Raw genomic sequence first — 21,760 nt, forward strand, 5'->3', positions numbered from 1 at the left:
AGCCAGAACAGCCCAGCTGTGCCAACATACCTGGGGTGAGAAACAGCCCAGGTTCCTCATGCCAGCGGCCAGCTGTGGGTTGGCCTTGGGCCTGTCTCTGTCTTGATCTCACTCTTACTCACTCCCTTGCTGTCTTTCTGAGCCTCCTTATCGCTGTTTGCCTGTCTTGTCCACTTCTCATTGTGCCTCTAGACACTCTTCAAAGCCAGTGGAGTTTGAGGACGTGGAATAGTAATTCTATTTTATAATAATTACTGGGCAGTGTAAAACAAACATGAGCACAGCTGGCAAACAGTGTAGGCAGGTGGTTACTTTGGGATCCTAAAAAAGCAGAATACAGCTGAGATCTCTGTGACATTGTGGATTCAGAAACTGCAAACTATCCAGTCCCTGTGGTGGCTGCCCCTTGTGGGGTGGTGCCAAGGATGGCTTGGGGGTTTAGATCCTCCTAAATTTCCATTAGGTCCCAACAAGTATACAATATAGCTAAAAAATAGTGTATTAGTTATGAAAACGTACCTTCAAGATGAGTCTCTAGATCCCACATCCCCCACTTCGGATAAACTCTGGAGCTTCACAGCTGCCAGAGACCCATTTTTGCTGTCCTCTGCATTGCTAACCTTCTTCACTGATTCTTTAATAACAAGTGGGGCTGGAAGGCTGACCAGTGCCCTGATTCATTTAGTATTGATTCACTGCAGGTCCCAGGCACAGGTTGATAATTATCTAACTGTTATATTTTGACACACATTGGATGGCAATACAAAGGACCCATGAGGCAGGGTTCCCTTCTCAAAGAATTTCAGAGGAAAAGTTAAACGGCAGTGCAGAGGTTAACTGACACCATGTTGGCAGCAACAGATGGTCAGAGATGACTGTGCTGTGTCAAAGGCACGCAGGACAAATATGCACAACTGAGTTCATAAACAGGAGCAATCCTGTGGGCTGGAGAGGTGAGCTCAGGCTTTGTGGGAGGGTGGATTTGCCCTGAGGCCGGAGGATGAGTAGGAGCTGGACAGCTGAGCAGGGAGGGTGGGTGGAGGGTATTCTAGGCTGAGGACCAGCATGGGGTGTGGCTGACAGAACTAGAAGCACAGCATGGGACTCTGATGAGTGGGCCTAGTTGGGAGGTCTGATGAATATGCTCAGGCCAGGCAGTGAGTGTGATGCTGATGTCAGGGCTGCCCACAAACTTAAACAAAAGCCTAGGAACAAATGTGGTATGTACCATACTAACCAATGTGGGGAAAGAAATCACACACAGAGGCACTTCTAAGACACATTCAATAAGATCAGACGTGGGTGACTGTCCTGCACTTCTATCCTGCAGGCCAGGGCAGCACTCCCAGGAGATCCAGCATCTCCAGGTGCCAGGGTTGCCTTGGAAGGTGAGTCTGGGCCTCCCCTGTGCTGGGTCAGCTGCAGGGTCCTTCTGTACTCAGGTCCTCTGCTGAAATGACTCACTCTTGGTTTTGCAGAAGGATGAGGATGGTAGAATAGGCTGCCCTGGGCAGGTGTCCCCTTCAGTAGTCCTCTGGGTCAGTCTCTCTCACGGCCTGTTGATGCTGACAGACCCCAGACCACCTGTGGTATCCCAGAGATGAATGAGTCCTACTTCAAACAATGGCTGAGGCTTATCTAGCCTCTGTCCCACCAGAAACCAATCAGTTCCAGGAAGAGTTTTCCAGCCCTGCCTGAACCCTGCCAGTCCAATAACAGCATAGCACCTGGCATGTAGTGAGCACTACAAATATTTGGCTGATGAAATTCCCACCCTGTACGTCTCTGACAAATCCTTGCCCAAGCAGCCTCGACCTCTTCCCCACTCTCCAAACCTCCACAGAGGCCACAACTGCACCATTTCTGTTGCTATTCTCATCACTGGGTCACCATCCACCATGCATCTCCCTCTACCTTCTCCCCACCCCAGCTCTCCAGGACCCAGCCTACCTTGACGCCCAACTTGCTGGCTGGTCCTACTGTGACTTCTTGGGAAGCTTGCAAGGACGGAAAGCCCATGTGACTGCCTAAAGGGAGGGAGAACTTAGAAAGACGAGCAGCAGAGTTCTTGGTCCAGAACAGGCTAGCAGGGAAGAGAAAGCTGTCTGAAATATACCTTAATGTATCTGTGGGTATATGTGTATATGTGTATGTGTGTGTGTGTCTGTGTACACACATATATGGACATCTAAGTTTATGAGGCATCTTTGCATGAATATGTATTGATATATTTTCATTTATTGGCTTAATGGATTTTTTTCTGCTGTCCTAATATGCTTTTGCCTTCATCAGCATGTCTTTGGTTACAAAATCTGGGGTTTGGGAATCCAATCTGCAAGAGGGAGTATGAGCAGCGCTGGGAGGGCGTATCCCAATTCCACACCCCTCAACCCTCAGCACCAGAGGCATTGACGGAGAGGCAGGACAAACACTGAAGGTTGTTGAGGGAGTTGTGACATCCTATGAGAAGTGGAACTAGATAGCCATTGAGGTCCCTTTAATTCCAGTGAATCTAAATCTAGACTGCTTTGTATAGTGACCAGGACATGATTAAGTGGTGGTTGAAAGTGTGATGTCGTGGGCCATGGAGCTTCAGTGCTTATGAGAATGACCTCTGGTCAGATGCACCTGGGTTGAGGCACAGCTGCATAAGTTAATAATTGTGTGCTCTGGACATGTCTCCTAACCTTTCTGTGCCTCAGTTTCTTCATCTGTAAAATGAGAATGGCAATAGTACCTATTAAGGTTGTGGTGAGAATCAATGAGATAACAAATATGATAAGATAACACAGGTGGTACGAGCTCAGTCACTGTTGCTGGTGGTTGTTAGGCTGTTATTTTTGCTGAGGATTCAGTTTGAAACATCTGGATCCTCAGATGAACCACCTGGCTCTGTGGAGTCAGCCTTAACTGCCTTCTCCAGCTCCCATCCTTGCTTCTGACCTAAAATTCCACTAATGAGGGGGAAGAGCTCATTCCCTCAAAATGCCATCCCATAGCCAGTTCAGCTGGACACCAAGAGAACCTAGCCAGGCTGCACTCCACTCTGACAGCTTTGGCTCCAGCCAGGGTCCACCCAGCTGGACACTTGGAAGGGACAGACCATTCAATCCCAAATTCTGAGGCATCACTGCTTCCCAGGACAGCAAGTGACACCCTCTTTTATCCCCTAAACAACAGGAGTCAGAGATATGTTTATGTGGTGCTGTCCAGGGAGGATGAGGATTCTGATGGGCAGTGGCTCTGCAGCCTGCTTTTGGGCTGTGCACATGAAACTTATGCAAATGTAGCAGCCACTTCTGCTCTTACTCCCTCTAACCAGCTTCCTTCTGGGAGAGAAGGGCCAGGCTCACTCTTCAGTTGTGCTTCCGGACCAGATGCAGTGGTTCACACCTGTAATCCCAGCGCTTTGTGAGGCTGAGGTAGGTGGGTCACCTGAGGTCAGAAGTTTGAGACCAGCCTGGCCAACATGGTCTCTATTAAAAATACAAAAATTAGCTGGGCATGGTAACGCATGCCTGTACTCCCAGCTACTGGGGAGCTGAGGGATAAGAGTCAGCTTCCTGGGCCAGGAAGACGGAGGTTGCAGTAAGCTGAGATTGCACTGCTGCATTCCAGCCTGGGTAACAGAGCAAGATTCCATCTCAAAAAAAAAAAAAAAAAAAAAGGCTGGGAGTGGTGATCCATGCCTGTAATCCCAGCACTTTGTGAGGCTGAGGTGGGTAAATCATGAGGTCAGGAGATCAAGACCATCCTGGCCAACATGGTGAAACCCCGTCTCTACTAAAAATATAAAAATTAGCTGGGCGTGGTGGTATGCACCTATAATCCCAACTGCTTGGGAGGCTAAGACAGGAGAATTACCTGAACCCGGGAGTTGGAGTTTGCAGTGAGCTGAGATCGTGCTATTGCACTCCAGCCTGGCAAAGAGTGAGACTCCCTTTCAAAAAAAAAAAAAAAATTGTGCTTTCAATTTTGGTGTGAGCCCCTTGCAAAGGTTGCTTGCTCTAAGCTTGTCCTTCTCACTATCTGAGTCCCTATGTTTGGACTCATCTCTATACAGCAACAGGTTGGGGGGCTTCTCTTTAACCCACCAGCAACTGTTCAACCTGGCGCATGGGCAGGAAGCCTCAAGATTAAAGTCTGAGAACTTGGAAGGAATTATCAGATCCAACCCCATCATTTCAGATGAGAAAGCTGAAGACCGGTGAGAGGAAGAAACTTCTCCTGGTAAAGCACACTGGATGAAGCCGTGCTCCACCTCCAGCCTCCAGAAAAAAAATCACGGATAGAGTGCCCTCCACTGTTCACCAATTTTGCCTTTTTATATGAGAGTCTTCTTTTCTGAGAGGGTTGAGAATCCCTATGCAGTGCTCCTTCTGGAAAGGTCATTGTACTTAGCAGATTTTATTTTTGTTATTGGGGAAAACTCAACAGTCACGGGGAGGTGCTCCTCTTCTTTTGGACGGGGGAACAACAGAACTTCACTGGGGAGGAGTTCCTGAGGAGAGGCGTATAAGTGGGGGTGAAGGCAGTGAAACCCTGTGCTCCCAGGGGAGGAAGAGTGGGCCTTCAGTTGCATTTAAGAGGCCTCTTGCCCCTCCCCTGCCTCATAAGGAATCTGAAATATGTAAACCCCAGAGACTGACTCAATAAGAGTCATTTGCATAATATTTTAGGGTGATTTAGCCATGCGTTGCTTCAGGTGGCTGATTTAGCTATGCTGGGCTTGGTAGTAATAAGAATTGCCCTGGTTCTAACCAACACATCCTGTATCTCTCTGTTCAAGGACCCCAACCCTTGCTTGGGCACTTAACTGTTTGTCGAACTTGGACCAATCACCTTACTGTGTGCCAATGTCATGCTAAGCACAGGAATTTGAAGATGAAGCCAACCTGTGGCCCCTTCAAAAGTCAGGTCTGAGGCTTGTAAGGAGGTATCTTTTTGGTAGAGATCACTCAAAGATAAGCCCATGGGTGTCCCTAGTTTGGACAAAGTACCCCCCAAATTGGACCCATCTTGCTGTACCTGCCTACATGACCTATTTTCTAGCTGCAAACAGCTAGCATTACCTGTTCTCAACATCTGGCATTACCTACCTGCTTTGTCACCTTCCCTCAGGCTTCAAACAGCTATAGGGCCCCACCTCCTCTCCATCTAGGGTCCCTCCCTCCCCTTTCTCATCCTGAAAGGATCTGGAGACACCAGATCCACAAGTCCTGATGTCTTTAAAAGGATCAGCCCGAGGAATAAGGCTCATTTGAGAGCTGTGACATTTATCTGACTCTAGTGAAAGTCCAACAGCCACTCCCTTTTTGACTTCCAACTGGGCACTATGAGGGCCTGCATCCCCCTGGCACTGGCCGTGCTGTGCGGCCTGGCCTGGGCTGGTAAGTCACTCTCTGGTGGGCATGGGATTGCGCGTGGGGAGGGATCTTGCCTAAAGAAGCAGAGAGTTGGGGAACTTGGTAGAGGGCAGGGCCGTGGGACAAGGGAGGATGAGCTCTGTCCTAAACCTGCAGAGCATTGTTGGGTTATCCTTGTCTGAGGGTGCAGGCATTGTTCCTGGAATCAACTGGACTATGTGGAGTGAATTGCAGAGCTGATGGACTGATTTCATGGAAGTCCTTTCTTGACACCTTGGAGGATCAGCTCCAAAGATCTCTTAGTCCAACCTGACTTTTGATGTCCCTAAGATTTTGTTGTGTGGGGCCACCATATGGTATAAAGCTAGGGCAGGGGCCCACAGGGTCTGAGTGACCTGGCTGCCCTTGGTCACTCCTTCCACTGTCTGGTGACAGGTGAGGTTGTCTAGGGTATGACCTTACTTTGGGTAGAGCCTTAGGAGGTGGGCATGCTTAGGAGGAAACCAAGAGGACCCTTGACCAGGAGGTGGGCCAGGTCCTATGTGGGGTTGTACAAGGGTCAGAGGAATGGATCTCTGTTGCAGGTAGATTTAATTCTGCAGTGTTAGCAGAATTAAAGAATAGAGAAGGGACCTGGCCCACAGTTATGAGAGTTGGAGTGGATGGGACTGGCATAGGAACAGGACCATGTTCCTGTTTAGTAGCTGTGCAAAATGCTGGCGCTGATGTATTCATTGGTAGCTAGTGGGCAGGTGGAAAGGAGTGCCAAGGGAGGGGGTTGAGCTGAGGAGTGTGGGGAGAATCCTCTGCCCAGAGGAGAAAGAATCCTTCCACTCACTGGGTCACTCCTGTATGGGACTGTGGAAAGGATTAAATGAGATTATGAGAAGCACCTGGCACAAACTCATCTCAGTGAACTGGAACTTATAAGACTATAAATATTCTTGGGATAAACTTCTGCTTGGGGTCATTTCCAAATGGGATGTGGAAAGGACACCCCTAATGGGATTTCTAAATGCAAAACCCTTGAAAGAGGAAGTTGTTCCCAGGCCTCCCAACTAGGGATGAGATGGTGCACCTTACCCAGAAATCAGCTCTGCCTGGGTCCTAGTGGGTGGAGAGGGAGGGGGAGAGCATGAGGGTGGGCCTGAGAGCTACCAGCTTCAGCCCTATTGGTGGGGAGGATGGTAGAACCTGAGGGCTTAATATGGAGGGGTGGCCAGTGGGCTTGGCATATCCCAGGCTTAGGGAAGAAGAGCAACTCCGGATATTTGGTCCCTGGGGGGACATCCCTGAGGGCAGTGGTAGAAGTGGCTTCAGAAATGCAGGTAGAGCTCTTGCTACTGGGTTAGAGGGCAGCAATCTGTATAGGCTGTGGAATCAGCTGGAAGTGAGGTCAAGTGTGTGAGGCCTCCTAAGGTGGCAGGGAAGAGGCTCTGCACTTGTTGATACTATCCGAACATCTCAGAACTGAGATGCGAGAATATGAATCACATGGATCATTGCCAGCCTCAGATCCTCCTTTATGAGCTGGATGCCTGTGGAGAACCTTAATTGTTTTTTTGGTTGTGAATGGAGGCAGGAAGCTAGTCCAAGGGGTGAGGCTTCGTGGTTGACTAGGTCTCCATGGAAACAGCATCTAGGGCCTTCTGAGAGGCACAGGTGTAGGATGTCCCAGTCATCAGAGGGGCTGAGTGCCAGTGTACAGGGACACTGTGTCCACTCAGGCTTGGGAGCAAGCTTTCTTGATGGCCAGTATCGATAGGGAGTGGCTATTCTGGCATATTGAAGTCTGAGAAGGTGCAGAGAAATTGAGCATTCTGTGGGGTAATGGAGGGAGAATCTGAGCTTGAGAGAGGAAAGGCCCAAATGAAGAAAGGCAGAGAGTCAGAGTGGTGAAGCAGAGGAATAAGAGGCACAGGTTACTAGAGCAGTGATTCAGGTGCCTGCCTGGGGAAGAAGGCTTACTCAGTGTTGGTGTCAATGGCACAGTGTAGGGGTGCTGGAGTGAGTTGTTAGGGTGACTAGTTACTCATCAGAATATCCCCAGAACATCACTTATGAAGTGATGAAGTCAGCCAGGAAACAGCAAGGTGCCCATGAGGAAAAGTTCCTCCCCCTCTGCCCTCCACTGTCAAATCCCAAGGTCACCCTGAAGCAGGCCAAGAGCACAGAGACATGTGGGAAAGTGCTGGCATGGGGTTCTTGCTGGAGACAAAGTTCTTGGGCAGAGATGAAAAAGCCCACTCAGCTTGGCCGGCGGGGGTGCTCTCCTGCACATTCAGCGGACTGCTCGCTTGCAACCCTCCTCAACTGGTGCCAGCTGCTGGAATGAGGTGAATTATTTTCCTGGACTCTGCTGATTTGGCCCATTAAAAATATTGCCCTGATTTGCCTGAATTCTCTCCCTTTGGATTCTGGGTGTACTGCCAGGCTGACTGAGCAGGCAGCTGATGGGCTGAAAATTTCTCCTTAAGATCTTTGCATTCAGGCTCCAAGGAAGCATCATTTAACATTCAAGAGGAGTTCCTGTGGGCTTGAAGGAACAAGTGGCCTTGGGCCTGGTCTCTTTTAGGGACTGGAAATCTGCCTTCCTGACCACCTTGGATGACTTACAATGCAAAGTTGTCTGAGGACCTGGGTTAACCTTGACCTGATGCCTCTCTGATGTAAAGAATACAGACCTGTAGTGATCAAGTCGGTCAGGAAACCAGCAACACAGATGTGCTGACAACCCAGCCCAAGGGATGACCCTGCTGAAACCCTGGAAGAGTTTCAGCTAAATTAAGTGTGACAGCAGGGCCACTGCACAGGGAAGGCTGCTCCAGCCAGTCGGAACACTTGTTACTTGGAAGATGGGCATGAAATATTGCCACCGTTTATTTACCTAACAAGTACTTCTATGGTACTACTATGTGTCACTTCCTGTCCTAAGTGCTTTACACATATTAACTCATTTAATTCTTATAAATATTCTATGAGATAGACTTCATTATCATCCCGCTTTTACAGATAAGAAAATGGAGGCATAGAAGTTTAAATAACTTGCCCAAGATCACATAGCTAGAAAGCAGTAGAACCAGAATTCCAGTCTCAAGTAGTTTGGCGCCAGAGTCTAGGTTCTTTTTTTTTATTTTTGGGATGGAGTCTCACTCTGTCGCCCAGGCTAGAGTGCAGTGGCACTGTGTCAGCTCACTGCAACCTCCGTCTCTCAGGTTCAAGCAATTCTCCTGCCTCAGCCTCCTGAGTAGCTAGGATTACAGATGCCCACCACCATGCTTGGCTAATTTTTATATTTTTAGTAGAGATGGGATTTCACCATGTTGGTGGGTAGGCTGGTCTCAAACCCCTGACCTCAGGTGATCTGCCTGCCTCAGGCACCCAAAGTGCTGGGATCACAGCCATGAGTTACCTTGCCTGGCCCAGAGTCTAGGCTCTTAACCTCTCTGCTATGCCATCCCTCATTAGACACAGTATCAACCTCAATCCCAGAATCCAGTATTAGGGATTGGTAACTAAACCCAACCTCTAATATTTAAGCTCTAACCCACTCCTGGCTTCAATGAAGATACTATTTTGTGTTGAATCGTAACCAGAACCAAGCCCCCAAATAAAACAGGGATTATTTGTCCTTTTCTCATCCTGACACATTCCTCAACCCCAATGTCATCTTAAGTCTATTCCTATTCCTTACCCAAATATCAATACAAAATTGTTAATTTATCAATAAATTTAACTCAAGCACAAATCCTAACTGAAGTTCTTAACCTAATCCCAACTCTGGTCCAACCTGATTAGGTTTCAGTTTCCACCCTGATAGAAATTCTGATGCTGATGGTAACCCTGACTCTGATCTTGGAATTCTTTGTAGCCCACAGTATGATCACTAAACCCAGCGTTCATGAAGTCCAAACCTCAGGAACCTCAAATCGAACAAACACTCTGTTATCACCCTTAAAACCCAGAGTGGATAGTGAGTTTCCACAGCTCCTTCAACTTGTCTTACATCCCTTGCGACAAAAAGCTTGCTTCTGCAAACCATTTGGCTGAAGTGGGGGATGTGGTCTGTGGTTATATAATAGAATGCTATGCCAGAGCCCAATTCTCACCCACACTCGCCTCATTCCCTACCCTGAGCATAAACTAATCTGAATGCACTCCAAAGACTGGAAAGAACCGAAAGATATGACATGGGGAAAGAGGGTGCAGAGTGGAGGAAGGTGAGAGAAAAGCAAAGAAGCAAAGAACAGGGATGGGATAAGAGCCAGGGGGGAGTGAGAGGGCAGGGGGCATCCCTGGGACAGCATCTACCTGACAGGTGAAGGGGGCCTGTGGGCTACACCCAGTTCACAGACCTCTTTCTTTGGCATGTTTAAAGCTTTATAAGCTTGGAACATTTCACATAAAAATGAATATTTGTCTTGAAGAAAAACAGGAGGCTCTGGCAACACTGAGCCCACGTCCCAACATGGCAACAATTAGCTAGAGCTGAGCATCAGCTGCAAACTTCAGATGGAGCATTGCTCTTAAGTTTGTCACAGTCTCCATTTCTTCCTACTGCCTCATACCCTGCTTCTTTACTTGTTTATGTTATGGGCCTGACCCAAATAGGCATTTGGGTTTGTGATCCTGGTCTCCTTGATGAGCCTTGAAATATTCGGTGGGTGTTGGGCGGTGGGGAGGAGGCTTATGTTGTACTTGGGAGGCTGTGGATGTACTTCTCCCTTGCAGAGGGTAATGCCATTCTCTGCCAGGTATACTCCTGCCTTGGTCTGTGAACCTTCCTGCAGGAGGCACCTTAGGGAGGAGAATAGAGTCTCCATAGAGCTGAGTTTCCCACGTTTACTGCCCATAGGAAAAATGGAATCCTGTGCATCTCGATGTAATGAGAAATTTAACCGGGATGCTGCCTGCCAGTGTGACCGCCGGTGTCCCTGGCATGGGGACTGTTGTGAAGACTATAAACACCTGTGTACTGGTGAGCTTCCTTGTGAGACGAAGGCACCTCCAGCCTGCCTGAGGGGCCATTGGCCTGGGTGTCCAGCAGGCCAGAGCAGTGTTCAGGACTCAGAGGGGCTTTAAGGGTCTGGACAGAGAGCACTGAGGGACAGAGGCAGGGTCAGGGATTTGGCCACCACTTGTCTCAGGTTTTCTAGGATGCCCCCAACTTAAAATATAGTAGATGTCATTTACATAGAATATCTGTTTGAACTATCAGTATTAACAATATCTTGAAAGTTTAAGTACCAAATTCTAAAAAAGGATAAAATGATAAAAATTATATTTTAGTATGTCTGACATTACTAATTGTTATTCAACACTTTAAAATCACAAAAATGTAAAAATGGTAGCAAACTCTCACAACTTGTATACCGCCAGGAAGGCTGCATGGTGTCACAGTGACTCACACAATTCATACCACTCTTCCTCTAGTGAAGGGACCACGTGGCATGACATCTCCATTGTGTCATTTCCAGCTCACTGATGAAAACAGGACATGCACCACCTTCAAAGGCTGCTGCTCCTCCACTACTCCAACTGCACAGTTTTAAATGAATACTTGAAAACAATCTTGTATGAATAATCTACTTGTTTAGGTGCTTCCAAATTTAGATTAGATTCCATTAATCTCTTCCAGAAGATTAATGATCCGCTTTGTGACACAAAGCCTTGCTGTCAAGCCATGCACTCTGACTCCCAGTTTCGAGGACAGGTCACTGAAGTCAAGTTAGGTAATAGCCAGCAAGCCCACTGCATAATCTTTGCACAGGTTGTGCATTGTACAAGGGAACCTATTTAAGCAGCAAGCTGGACCCAAATCCAGTCTGTATCCTTCTCATCAGGTTGTGTGCCCTGGTGCAGAGTTGTGTCTGCTGAGAAAAAGGAGTGCCTTTTCTGAATTTGCTCTAAGGTGGTAGCCAGCCAAGTGCCCACAGAGCTGCTTCCACTCATATGGAACGTTTTTTCAATTTACACAAAAACACCATATGTATTAGTCCATTTTCATACTGCTATGAAGAAATACCCGAGACTGCGTAATTTATAAAGAAAAAGGTCTAATAGACTCACAGTTCCACACGGCTGGGGAGGCCTCACAAGGATGGTGGAAGGCAAAGGAGGAGCAAAGACACATCTTACATGGTGGCAAAGTGCAGGGGAACTTCCCTTTATAAAACTGTCAGATATCTGCCAGGCGCTGGTGGCTCAATTCTGTAATCCCAGCACTTTGGGAGGCCGAGGCAGACTGATGATGAGGTCGAGAGATTGAGACCATTGTGGCCAACATGTCGAAAACCCCATCTCTACTAAAAACACAAAAAAATTAGCTGGGCATGGTGGTGCGTCCCTGTAATCCCAGTTACGCAGGAGGCTAAGGCAGGAGAATCACTTGAACCAGGGAGTCGGAGGTTGCAGTGAGCTGAGATCGTGCCATTGCACTCCAGCCTGATAACAGAGCAAGACTCTGTCTCAAAAAAAANAAAAAAAAAAAAAAAAAAAAAAAAAAAAAAAAAAAAAAAAAAAAAAGGAAAAAGAAAAAGAAAAAGAAAAAAAAAACTATCAGATATCGTGAGACTTATTCACTATCACAAGAACAGCTTGGGAAAAACCTGCCCCCGTGATTCAATTACCTCCGACTGGGTCCCTCCCATGACAGGCAGAGATTATGGAAGTTACCATTCAAGATGAGATTCAGGGGGGACACAGCCAACCCTATCACTGTATATATTAGCATATGTATTATATATTAGCACCATATGTATATATGGGCATGCCCGTGCACATACACACACGCACACACACACACTTCCTTGCCTAGGCAGGGAGACCCAGGCCCAGAGCTCAGCCCGAATCAGAGCCTATGCCTTTTCCGCTGCCCTTGTGTCCCCACTTTTTCTTACCATTCAGCAAACACAGGAAGGCCTGTTCGCCTTGGCCCATCAGGTTGGCATTCAAGATAAAGGCAATACCCAGCATAACAGTCATTTCATCTCCAAGTTTCTGATTTGCAACTCAGAACCCCTTTCCAATAGAAAAACATATTGGAAATGATGGTTAGGACTCCAGCTCAGCATACAAAATTCTATTTGGCATAAATTGTGGCTGAATTCAGAAGCCTAACGATTGCCAGCACTTAGAACACAGCCTGATTATAGTAAGTGATCAGATGTTTGTTGACTGAAGAATAACCTGACTGGTTATTTTTCTGGTTCTGATGGTAATAACACGATACTTACCAGCAAACTCACTAGTAGATTCTGAATCACTTTGTAACAGTATTGTTTGTTGGGTGTGTGCGGGGTGGTGGGAATTATGTGATGAGAGAGGAACTCAGAGTCCCCAGGAACATTTCTCCCCCAGCCCCCTCCCCACCTTAAATCCACCCTTCTCCGCCTAGAGAGGCGCTAAAGTCATTCGGCTTGCAGGTGGAGGGAATGGGACAGCAATAGGAATGTGCTCTTCTGAACATGACCTTTCCCTAGACACAGTCTTTGTGGCCATTTCCAAGTGGGGCAAAGAAAGAAGGGAAGTTGGAATCTCAGGAAACGGCTCTTTCTCCTTGAGGCCCTGAGAATTTACCCTAGACTCTGATTAGAAGTTATTCTAGGTACAGGAACTTCCTAAATGAGAGCCTTATCATTAGGAAAGCATCAAGACTATCCATCTGTCAACTTTTGTTAAAAAAATGTCATCACCGAAATCAGAGTTTTCAATCCAGATGTGTCACGTGGGGACATTATTTTCCTTTTTTATAAATTTTCTATAATGTGTTTTCCATTGGAAACATCTTCCATTTTCTGTTTTCATCCTTGTTATTTGGTGACTGTCCATTGGACTCCAGCCCCTGTTCAGGATTTGCTTCTAGTGCCCTTGCTTGTCTCTGAGGCTGGGGGAGCTGAGAACCAGAAACCAAGCAGGAGGGGAATTCTCAGGTGATTGGTGACTTTATTTTTCTGTCTACCTGCAGAGGACCACAAAGAGTCAGAGCCGTTCCCACAGCCAGAGGAAAAGACAGAAGAGGCCCTTGCCAGCAGTGAGCCTGCCTCCCCAAAGGGCCCTCAACATAAAGCAGGAGGGACGTGAGGGTGACAAGGAGAGGCGGCCATGGCTGTGGCACCAAGCCCAGGCCTCAGCCAGATGAGAGGGGCTCGCTGGATTCTGGCAGCCTGAGCAGGAAGAAGTCTGGGTGGCTCAGCCAGCCTGGGGGGCTATGGGAGAAGGGTAGCTAGAAAGAGAGCCTGAGGCCCGGAGAGGGAAGTGGAAGAGATTTTATTTTTAGATTGGGAAGATTAGAAAAACAGCGTGCCAGAAAGTAAAGTTCGGCATCGGAAAGGACTTCCTGACTGTGAAGCGTGTGTACGAATTAGGCTTGTTTGTTTTCCTTCCCTGGAGATCTTTACTGGGCAGAGTCAGGAGAGCCAGGAGGGAGGGATGGCCTGTGGGGTGTTCACAGCAACCTCTAGTGGTTGGTCTGGGACACGCCTCCCCTCTCTTCTCAGACTTGTACTCGGCACCCACCTCCTGCCAGGGCCGCTGCTACGAAGCCTTCGACAAGCACCAGCAATGTCACTGCAATGCCCACTGCCAAGAGTTTGGAAACTGCTGCAAGGATTTTGAGAGCCTGTGTAGTGACCGTGGTTAGTCTTCTGCTCCCTTAGCTAACCTGCAGAGACAGAAGGACTCTAGAGTAGAGGTTCTCAGTGTGTAGTCCCCAGACCACCATCATCAGCAATGTCTGAGAACTCGTTAGTGCAGACTCTGGGGCTTTGCTCCAGGCCTGTTGAATCAGAAACTCTCAGGGTGGGACTCACTGCCCTGTTTTACCACGGCCTCCAGGTGATTCTGATGCATGCGGAAGCATGAGACCTCTCCTGGGGGGAAGGGGTGGAAGGACATTTTGTAGGCAATGCCATGTGCTGATTTTACAGGTCCTTCAGGCTCTGTGCCCCTGTCCTTCAACCACTAGGGTATCCAACTGTGGCTCCCCTCCCTCCATGCTGACTTCCTGAAGGTCCAGGAGGGGATGAACACAGACAATTTCCTGCCCACCTCCCACTTTCTGGCTCTGAGACCACCCCTCTCCCAATTCCTCCCAGAGGGCTTCTCCTACAGCAGTGATGCCATAACCAAAGAGGAGATTCAGAGCATCTCTGAGAAGATCTACAGGGCAGACACCAACAAAGCCCAGAAGGAAGATATCATTCTCAACAGACAAAACTGCATCTCCCCATCAGAGACCAGAGACCAAGTGGATCACTGCCCAAAGCCGTGAGTTCCTCCAATTCCTCTTCCTGCCCCCGAAATTTCGCCCCCATCCTTGCTTCTTGTGATGCCTCAGCTCTTTTATCCTCAAGTCAGGCAAGATCAAAGAGAGAAAAGAAAAAAATCAGGTCTCCAGAGACAAAGACATCTTGAGGGACTGTGGGTATCCAGTTGGGAGGGTTTCTGTGATTGGCCAGGCTGAGGATAGAACAGCTTTTCCAAAATATGAGGTGGAAGAAAAGTGACCTGATGTGTGGCCTTCAAGAGTACCTGAAGTTCCCCCTCAGCTCCTGAACCCAGCCCTCACCTGCCTGCCCCTGGCCTGTCTAGAAGTCTCTGGAGGGGTCTCTGCCCCGAGTTTGGGGCTCTCAGTGGTTCCCCTCTGCCTCCCCTAGACTCTTCACTTACGTCAATGAGAAGCTGTTCTCCAAGCCCACCTATGCAGCCTTCATCAACCTCCTCAACAACTACCAGCGGGCGACAGGCCATGGGGAGCACTTCAGCACCCAGCAGCTGGCCGAGCAGGACGCCTTCCTCAGAGAGATCATGAAGACGGCAGTCATGAAGGAGCTCTACAGCTTCCTCCATTACCAAAGTGAGTGAGCATCCCCAACCCACAGGACTCATGAGTCTGTCTAAGGGAAGCCAGGTGGGTGGGGGAGGGAAAGGTTAGGAGGGCAGGTGAGGAGGCGGTGGGGACTCTGTGGAAGTTGGTATACATCTGAGAGGAATCAGGGATGAGGCCAGGGGGAAGCCAAGAAAGATTAGGAACCCAACCAGGAGATGACACATCCTCTGGCTGGCTGGCTGGCCTGGAAATCACCCCACCTTTGACTTCATGTTAGCTGCCTCATGCATGCCTCACCCTCTGCTACAGTCTTAGGGTTCTCTGCCTGGCGTGAGCCTCCCCTTAGATCCCACCCCCACCCAGGGCACATCTCAGCCACCCAAAGTCAGCACCACATTTCAGATAGGTACAGTCGCTGATTCTACTTACTCCCTTCTCCTGCACTGAAGTCCAGGAATCGGGCTGGCTGAGTCCACCTTTTGGCTGGGGAAATAGCATCAGAAAATCAACAAAGGTTCAAAGAGGGAAGTCCTACCAGGAAGAGTTCTGGTTAGAAAGCCTCCAGATGGAGATAGATTTGAGTCAGACCAAAAAAGATTTTGGCCGCAGGACTTCTTGGCATGGGGTTGTGTTTGTTAGCATCCTGCAGATTTCTTTCCAAACTCCAGGCAGCTGGACTTTGTCTCAGGGGTGGCTCTGCCCGGGTCTTCCCTCTTTGCCCCTGAGAGTGCTTGGCTCTGAGGGGCTGCCTCCCTTAAGAGTTGGTGACACTGTTTTTAAGGAAAGTGACAGTGACACAGGACTGACTCCATGAAGACGTTGCAATCCTGTGCTGCCCCCTGGTGTTTTCTTTGTAGTAAATACACAAGAGAATCTTGGAGGTCTAGACTGAGCAAGGGCTTTTCAAATGAGAGAAATGGAGGTCAGACAGGCTAGACTTACCTGAGGCCACAAAGGAGTTGGAAGCAGAGCTGAGGCTGGAACTCAGGGTTCTGACGCCAAGGCCAGGCTGTCCCATTATTCACTCTCTTCTCACCTCTCTCCTTGTCCAAATCCCACTTATCCTTTAAGTTCTGTAATAGCCCATATCCCACCACATTTGTGAAGGCTGCACCTGCCACTTGCTAGTGACTCGACCCTGGGGAATTTATTTGACCTCTCTGGGGCTTCCCTTTGAAATGTGGTTTTTGAGGATGACTGCTTATAAAGCACCCAGTAGAAAGCCTGGCACTGAGTCAGTGCTCAGTAAGGGTAGCTATTCAGTGTGTGAAACCATTCTCTGTTATTTCATGTATATTTAGTCTTGTTTTCCAAATGTGTTTTAAGTTCTTGAAAGGAAGGAATATGTCTGGTATCTCTTTTGTATTCACCATACAAAATTCTAGGCAGTAAACAGGCAATGTTGGATGGTTCCCTCATTGAAATCTCCAGCCCTAAAATTTCTCAAGGGCTTTTTCAACATCTCCACTTGGCTATCTAACCGATATTCACACAGAACTTAAAGTAGAAAGAATATTTGGTTCCCATCTCTTTCTCCATACCTGCTCCTCCCTGGGTCTTCCCTGTCTCCCCTTCTCTTTGTCCCCTGGGGCTACTTAGGGGAACCTAGAGCCCAGAAAGTACCATTAGGAACCACTCGGCCTCATAGTCTCTAACATTTGAACACATTGAGTTCTCCCACTTCTGAAACCCTAAGCAAATATTTAATTTCTGAGGATTTCACCTCTAGAATCTGAGATTTTGAAATATTGCTCTAGGAAAGATGAGGAACAGCATTCTTTAAGACAAGACAAATGACAGCATAACCCATCCAGTTGCTCAGATCAAAAGCCTAGGAGTTGGATTTAATTGTTCTCTTTGCCTCAAAGTTCCCTACCCCCATCGCCTCCATCAGCAATGTAATGTCCTGGACCTACTGCTGCTCCCTCCTCCTTTGGAGTTAACACCACCATCTAAGCCCCATCAACTTCTTATGTGGCCAAAGCATGAGCCTCAAAACAGGTCTCTCTGCTTCTACTCACACCACCCCATTGCCTTTTTTACATCCACAGCCAGGGTGATTGTCTATCTATAATTCCCCTGCTAAAAATCCTTCAGTGGCTCTGAAGGATTTTAAAGCTGAGTTGTTAAAGAGATTGGTCTCTGGAGTTAGACTTAGTGGACTCAAGAGCTCTCTCTACCTTTAATTAACTGTGTGATCTTGTATGAGTTTGATACTCTTTGTCTGTCTCAGTTTCCTCATTTTAAAGTTGGAGATAATTAGTACCAACTTTATGTGAAGATTCAATGTGAGGATTCAGTGTTATATTGAAAGCATTTAAAATGGCACTAGGTACACAGAAAGCAATTAGTAAACCTAAAATATTTTTTGTTTTATTTCTATTTGCCTCAGATCTGACCTTCTTGCCATGGCTTGGAGGATCTGACTCCTGGCTGCTTCTCAAACCTCCTCTCCTGTCACTCAGCCATCACTCCCCCCTCCTGCCTCATTGACTTTCTTTCAGTTCTTTGAACAGCAAACTAGGTCTGCCTGGAGCCTTTGCTCTTGCAGGTCCCTCTACATAGAAGAATCTTCTCCCCAGATCTTTGTGTAGCTGCTTCCTTATCCTTCAGCTCTCTGATCAGTGCTACCTTCTCACTGATCAGAAAGAGGCCTTTCTGATGTTCCTTTCTAGAAGAAACCCCCCACCCCTATGCCAGCCCTCCAGTCATTGCGGGCTACTCTGCTTCATAGCACTGATCTGAAATCGTATTTCTTATTGTTTACTTGTTTATGTTTTGAATCCTCCACTGGAATGTAAGATAGATAGAGACTGTGACGGTGCTATTCCCAGCTGAATCCTTAGTCTTCAGATCTGGACCTGGCATAAAATAGGCATCTCATAGATAGGTGTTGAATAAACAACTGAACACATTTGTTGATTGAACCCACATGTCTCTTGGCATGTGGGAGCAGGTAGCCCTACAGGCCTCTGTTTAGCGCTCCCAGGACCTAGCCCTCTCCAAAGGCCTCCCCTCTCCAAAGCCCTGTGTTCCTCTCTGCAGACCGCTATGGCTCAGAACAAGAATTTGTCGATGACTTGAAGAACATGTGGTTTGGGCTCTATTCAAGAGGCAAAGAGGAGGGGGACTCAAGTGGCTTTGAACACGTCTTCTCAGGTGGGAGCACTTTTCTTGAAAATAAAGGGTTGGAGGGATGAAGAGGAATGGCTTTGCTCAGGAGCAGGGTAGCCCTGGGTGTGGATTAATCAGCAGTCGAGCCAGCTAGCAGGGAGGGACCCGTGCACTCCCCTGCCCAAATGGCTGGGGTAGAGGGTGGTTCTCAGGAGCCATTCTGAGAAATTTCTAGAGTACTTAACTGAGAAAGAAGACCAGATGCTGAGATTCCCAAGAGGTTACATCTAGGACAAGACAAATGTCTGGGAGCAAGGGTGCCTACCTCTGAATAGTACTTTGCTTCCAGGGCCTGGCCAGCTGCTTCCCAAGAGGGCCATGGTCTGTTCTCTCCTGTTCTGCCCATAAAACTCCCACCAAGCTTGGCTTGCTGCTGGAGTAATGGCTGAAAGAGGTCATTAGGATCACCAGAGGGAAGAATTCTCCTAAGGGCTTCAGCCAAAAGGGGGGTTTTCCTGATGTGACAGATAGGACTGTGAGAGACTATGCGGGCTCAGAGCGAGGGGGTGGGCAGCTAGAAGTCAGAGACTGGAGAAGAGGGAAGCCTTGGCATGGGGTGGAGAAAGGGGTTTAGAGGGCAGGGTGGGGAAGGAGCCCCGATTATGCACCTTGGACTCTTTATTATAGGTGAAGTCAAAAAAGGCAAGGTTACTGGCTTCCATAACTGGATCCGCTTCTATCTGCAGGAGAAGGAGGGCCTGGTTGACTATTACAGTCACATCCTCGATGGGCCTGTGAGTACATGGGCTGGAAAAGCCTTGACAGCACCCAGATGTCCTGCTCTCACTCTGAGTTCCAAAGAGTCAGACTTGTATCTCAGCCTGACTCTCATGGGGCAGCCCCAGGGGATTGTGACTATGATGTCCTCACCTACTGGACAACCAGTTTAGCCAGGACACTGGAATTCCCCTCCAAACAGTGAAGGCTCTAGAACTGCAGGGGACAGGAGGCAGAAGTCACCATATCTGGGTGGCAGGCTGGGGCCTGGGGAGGATTCTCAAAGGGAAGAACCAAAGACATACAATTACCCACTGCCTCAGTTTCCTTAGAATGTGGCTGAAAGCTTTAGCCTGGCGAGTATGAGCTAAACTTCATACACTTTATAAGGCAGAAACCTTTGCTGCCCAGTACCAGGAAATAATTTGGGGGCAGCAAATGATCTTTCTCTTCCATGTGTGAGGGCCACAGGGAACAGTGACATCGTTGATACCCAGAGATGGATCCTATGGATAGTGACTTTGGCCTTCTTGGTAGATGTACACTGGCAGCTCCAGGCAGAGGGTCCGGGTGGGCTCAGACACCTTAGCAAGGCAGACTGTCTCCTCTATTTAAAGAATCCAGTCTCTCTGGGAGGTTCACACAGGCCCCCAATGGACCCTCAACAAATACTGTCTGACTGTTGCCATTGGGCACCTGTCCTACCTCACTGTGTGGCACTCACCAGACCCCCTTTTCTGCCCTTCCCTCCGCAGTGGGATTCTTACCCCGACGTGCTGGCAATGCAGTTCACTTGGGACGGCTACTATAAAGAAGTGGGCTCCGCTTTCATCGGCAGCAGCCCTGAGTTTGAGTTTGCACTCTACTCCTTATGCTTCATCGCCAGGCCAGGCAAAGTGTACGGACGGGGCCAGCCAGGCCCAAGGAGCAGTCTGGGGCCGCGGGCTGTCGTCAGATAGCCCAGGGTTTGGAGACCTGGACTCTGCCACAAAGAGGCTGGGAGGGCTTGGACAAATCTGTGCTTTGGGCCTCACTTCTCTTGCTTGAACAATGAAGTTTTTGGATAGTTCAGTGGCTGCCAAACTTCATCTTAGCAGCAAAACTATCTCCCCTCATCTCCTCAAACTGAAATCTTCCATAGGACCTTAGCATATGAAATAGAAGTGGAGTTGTCTTGGGGCTCTCAGCCTCTTTGTCCCCTGGGGCTACTTAGGGGAACCTAGAGCCCAGAAAGTACCATTAGGAACCACTCGGCCTCATAGTCTCTAACATTTGAACACATTGAGTTCTCCCACTTCTGAAACCCTAAGCAAACATTTAATTTCTGAGGATTTCACCTCTAGAATCTGAGATTTTGAAATATTGCTCTAGGAAAGATGAGGAACAGCATTCTTTAAGACAAGAAATAAGGCAAAGATTTTGAAATGGCTCCCTACACATGGGGACCTGGAGGCAGCTGCTGGAGAAAGCAGTGCCAGCTGTCTTTAAGGCTGTTTAAGCTCCATCCTTTAAGGATGGAGCCCTTCTGCTTAGGTTGGGTTTGATCCTTCCAGCCCAGGGAGAGGCACGGTAAAGTGGTAATCCCCTCTGATTTCAGGATCTTTCCCCACAGGTGCCAGCTAAGCCTGGGAGGATATCCCTTGGCCATCCGGACCTACACCTGGGACAGTTCCACCTACGGGAATGGCAAGAAGTACATCGCCACAGCCTACATAGTGTCTTCCACCTAATAGAACTTTGAGCCAGAAAGGGGCATGAGGGCTCTTGCAAGACTAAAGTGCTATCTTCTTTGGACTAGAGAGAAGAGGGAGAAGACTGGGAGGGATCCCCTCATCTCAAAGCAATGAGAAGCATTCCTAAATCCCAAAGTGCCCACATGGGAAAGAGAAAATGTACAAATTAGAAAAATGTGGAGAAACAGTCAAATCTTTGTCCTCCAGAATTTTGGCTATGTAGACTAAGAAATAGAGTCCAGGCAGAGAAGGTAGGAACCCTCCATAGCTCTTTGCCCTGATGTGTGGGGAAACTAGGAACAAGTCCTTCAACCTCACTAGGCCTCATGCTTCCCTTTAATGTAACAGGAAGGGGTCTGCCCACTTTCCTCTTTTTGCGGTTGGTGAGAGGGCAAACCCTGATGATATTTTTACTGTGAAGGTGTTTTCAATTGTTCTTAGGAAGAACAGCTGATAGAAATTCAAGCTATAATGGCTGTTATTATACACAGCTCCATAAACGACAACTCAGCCCTGTGTTGGGGTCCTCAAAGAAGTAAGGCCACAGTAATCAAGCAAGGACATTTGTTTTTTTCCAGAGTTAGATCCTCTCAGAACAGGGTCTGGGATAATTCCAATGTTGGATGGACAAGGGTAATATGTTGGTACAGTGAGTGGGCTGGGGGTGGTGTGGTCTTCTCTAGGCCTGAGTGTTTTTATGTTCAGCTCAGTATCTGCATCAAGAAGTTTCCCACTTGTGTATGTTTAGTGCAACTACAGACTTGTATTTTGATCCCAAATAGTTTTTTTTTTTTTGAAAGAGTTATCCTCATAGGAGGAAGATTCACCATCAGAATAAGTAACCTGTAGGTTGGTGTCATTGACATAATTATTTTAGGCCAGGTGCGGTGGCTCACACCTGTAATCCCAGCACTTTGGGAGGCTGAGGTGGGCGAATCACG

The 21,760-nt window shown here is 48.1% G+C and overlaps 1 protein-coding gene across 2 annotated transcripts; it reads left to right on the plus strand.

Annotated features, from left to right (window-relative positions):
- Nucleotides 1-2,022: 2,022 nt before the first annotated feature.
- Nucleotides 2,023-21,649, plus strand: ENDOU (endonuclease, poly(U) specific). 2 transcript variants are annotated; one of them, XM_037738698.1, is made up of 10 exons: nucleotides 2,023-3,422; nucleotides 4,790-5,390; nucleotides 13,333-13,398; nucleotides 13,865-14,002; nucleotides 14,462-14,633; nucleotides 15,023-15,222; nucleotides 18,241-18,354; nucleotides 18,997-19,103; nucleotides 19,842-19,984; nucleotides 20,699-21,649. In XM_037738698.1, the coding sequence occupies exons 2-10, from the start codon at nucleotides 5,336-5,338 to the stop codon at nucleotides 20,814-20,816; spliced, it is 1,113 nt and encodes a 370-aa protein (XP_037594626.1). In that variant the 5' UTR covers nucleotides 2,023-3,422; nucleotides 4,790-5,335; the 3' UTR covers nucleotides 20,817-21,649. The 2 variants fall into 2 exon arrangements, with proteins under 2 accessions (XP_037594626.1, XP_037594631.1); XM_037738703.1 differs by lacking the exons at nucleotides 2,023-3,422; nucleotides 4,790-5,390; nucleotides 13,333-13,398 and adding an exon at nucleotides 10,255-10,344 and having other exon boundaries at nucleotides 13,894-14,002.
- The last annotated feature ends 111 nt before the right edge of the window (nucleotides 21,650-21,760 follow it).

Source organism: Cebus imitator, unplaced genomic scaffold (assembly GCF_001604975.1).
Source record: "Cebus imitator isolate Cc_AM_T3 unplaced genomic scaffold, Cebus_imitator-1.0 Scaffold2, whole genome shotgun sequence".
Lineage (NCBI taxonomy): Eukaryota > Metazoa > Chordata > Mammalia > Primates > Cebidae > Cebus > Cebus imitator.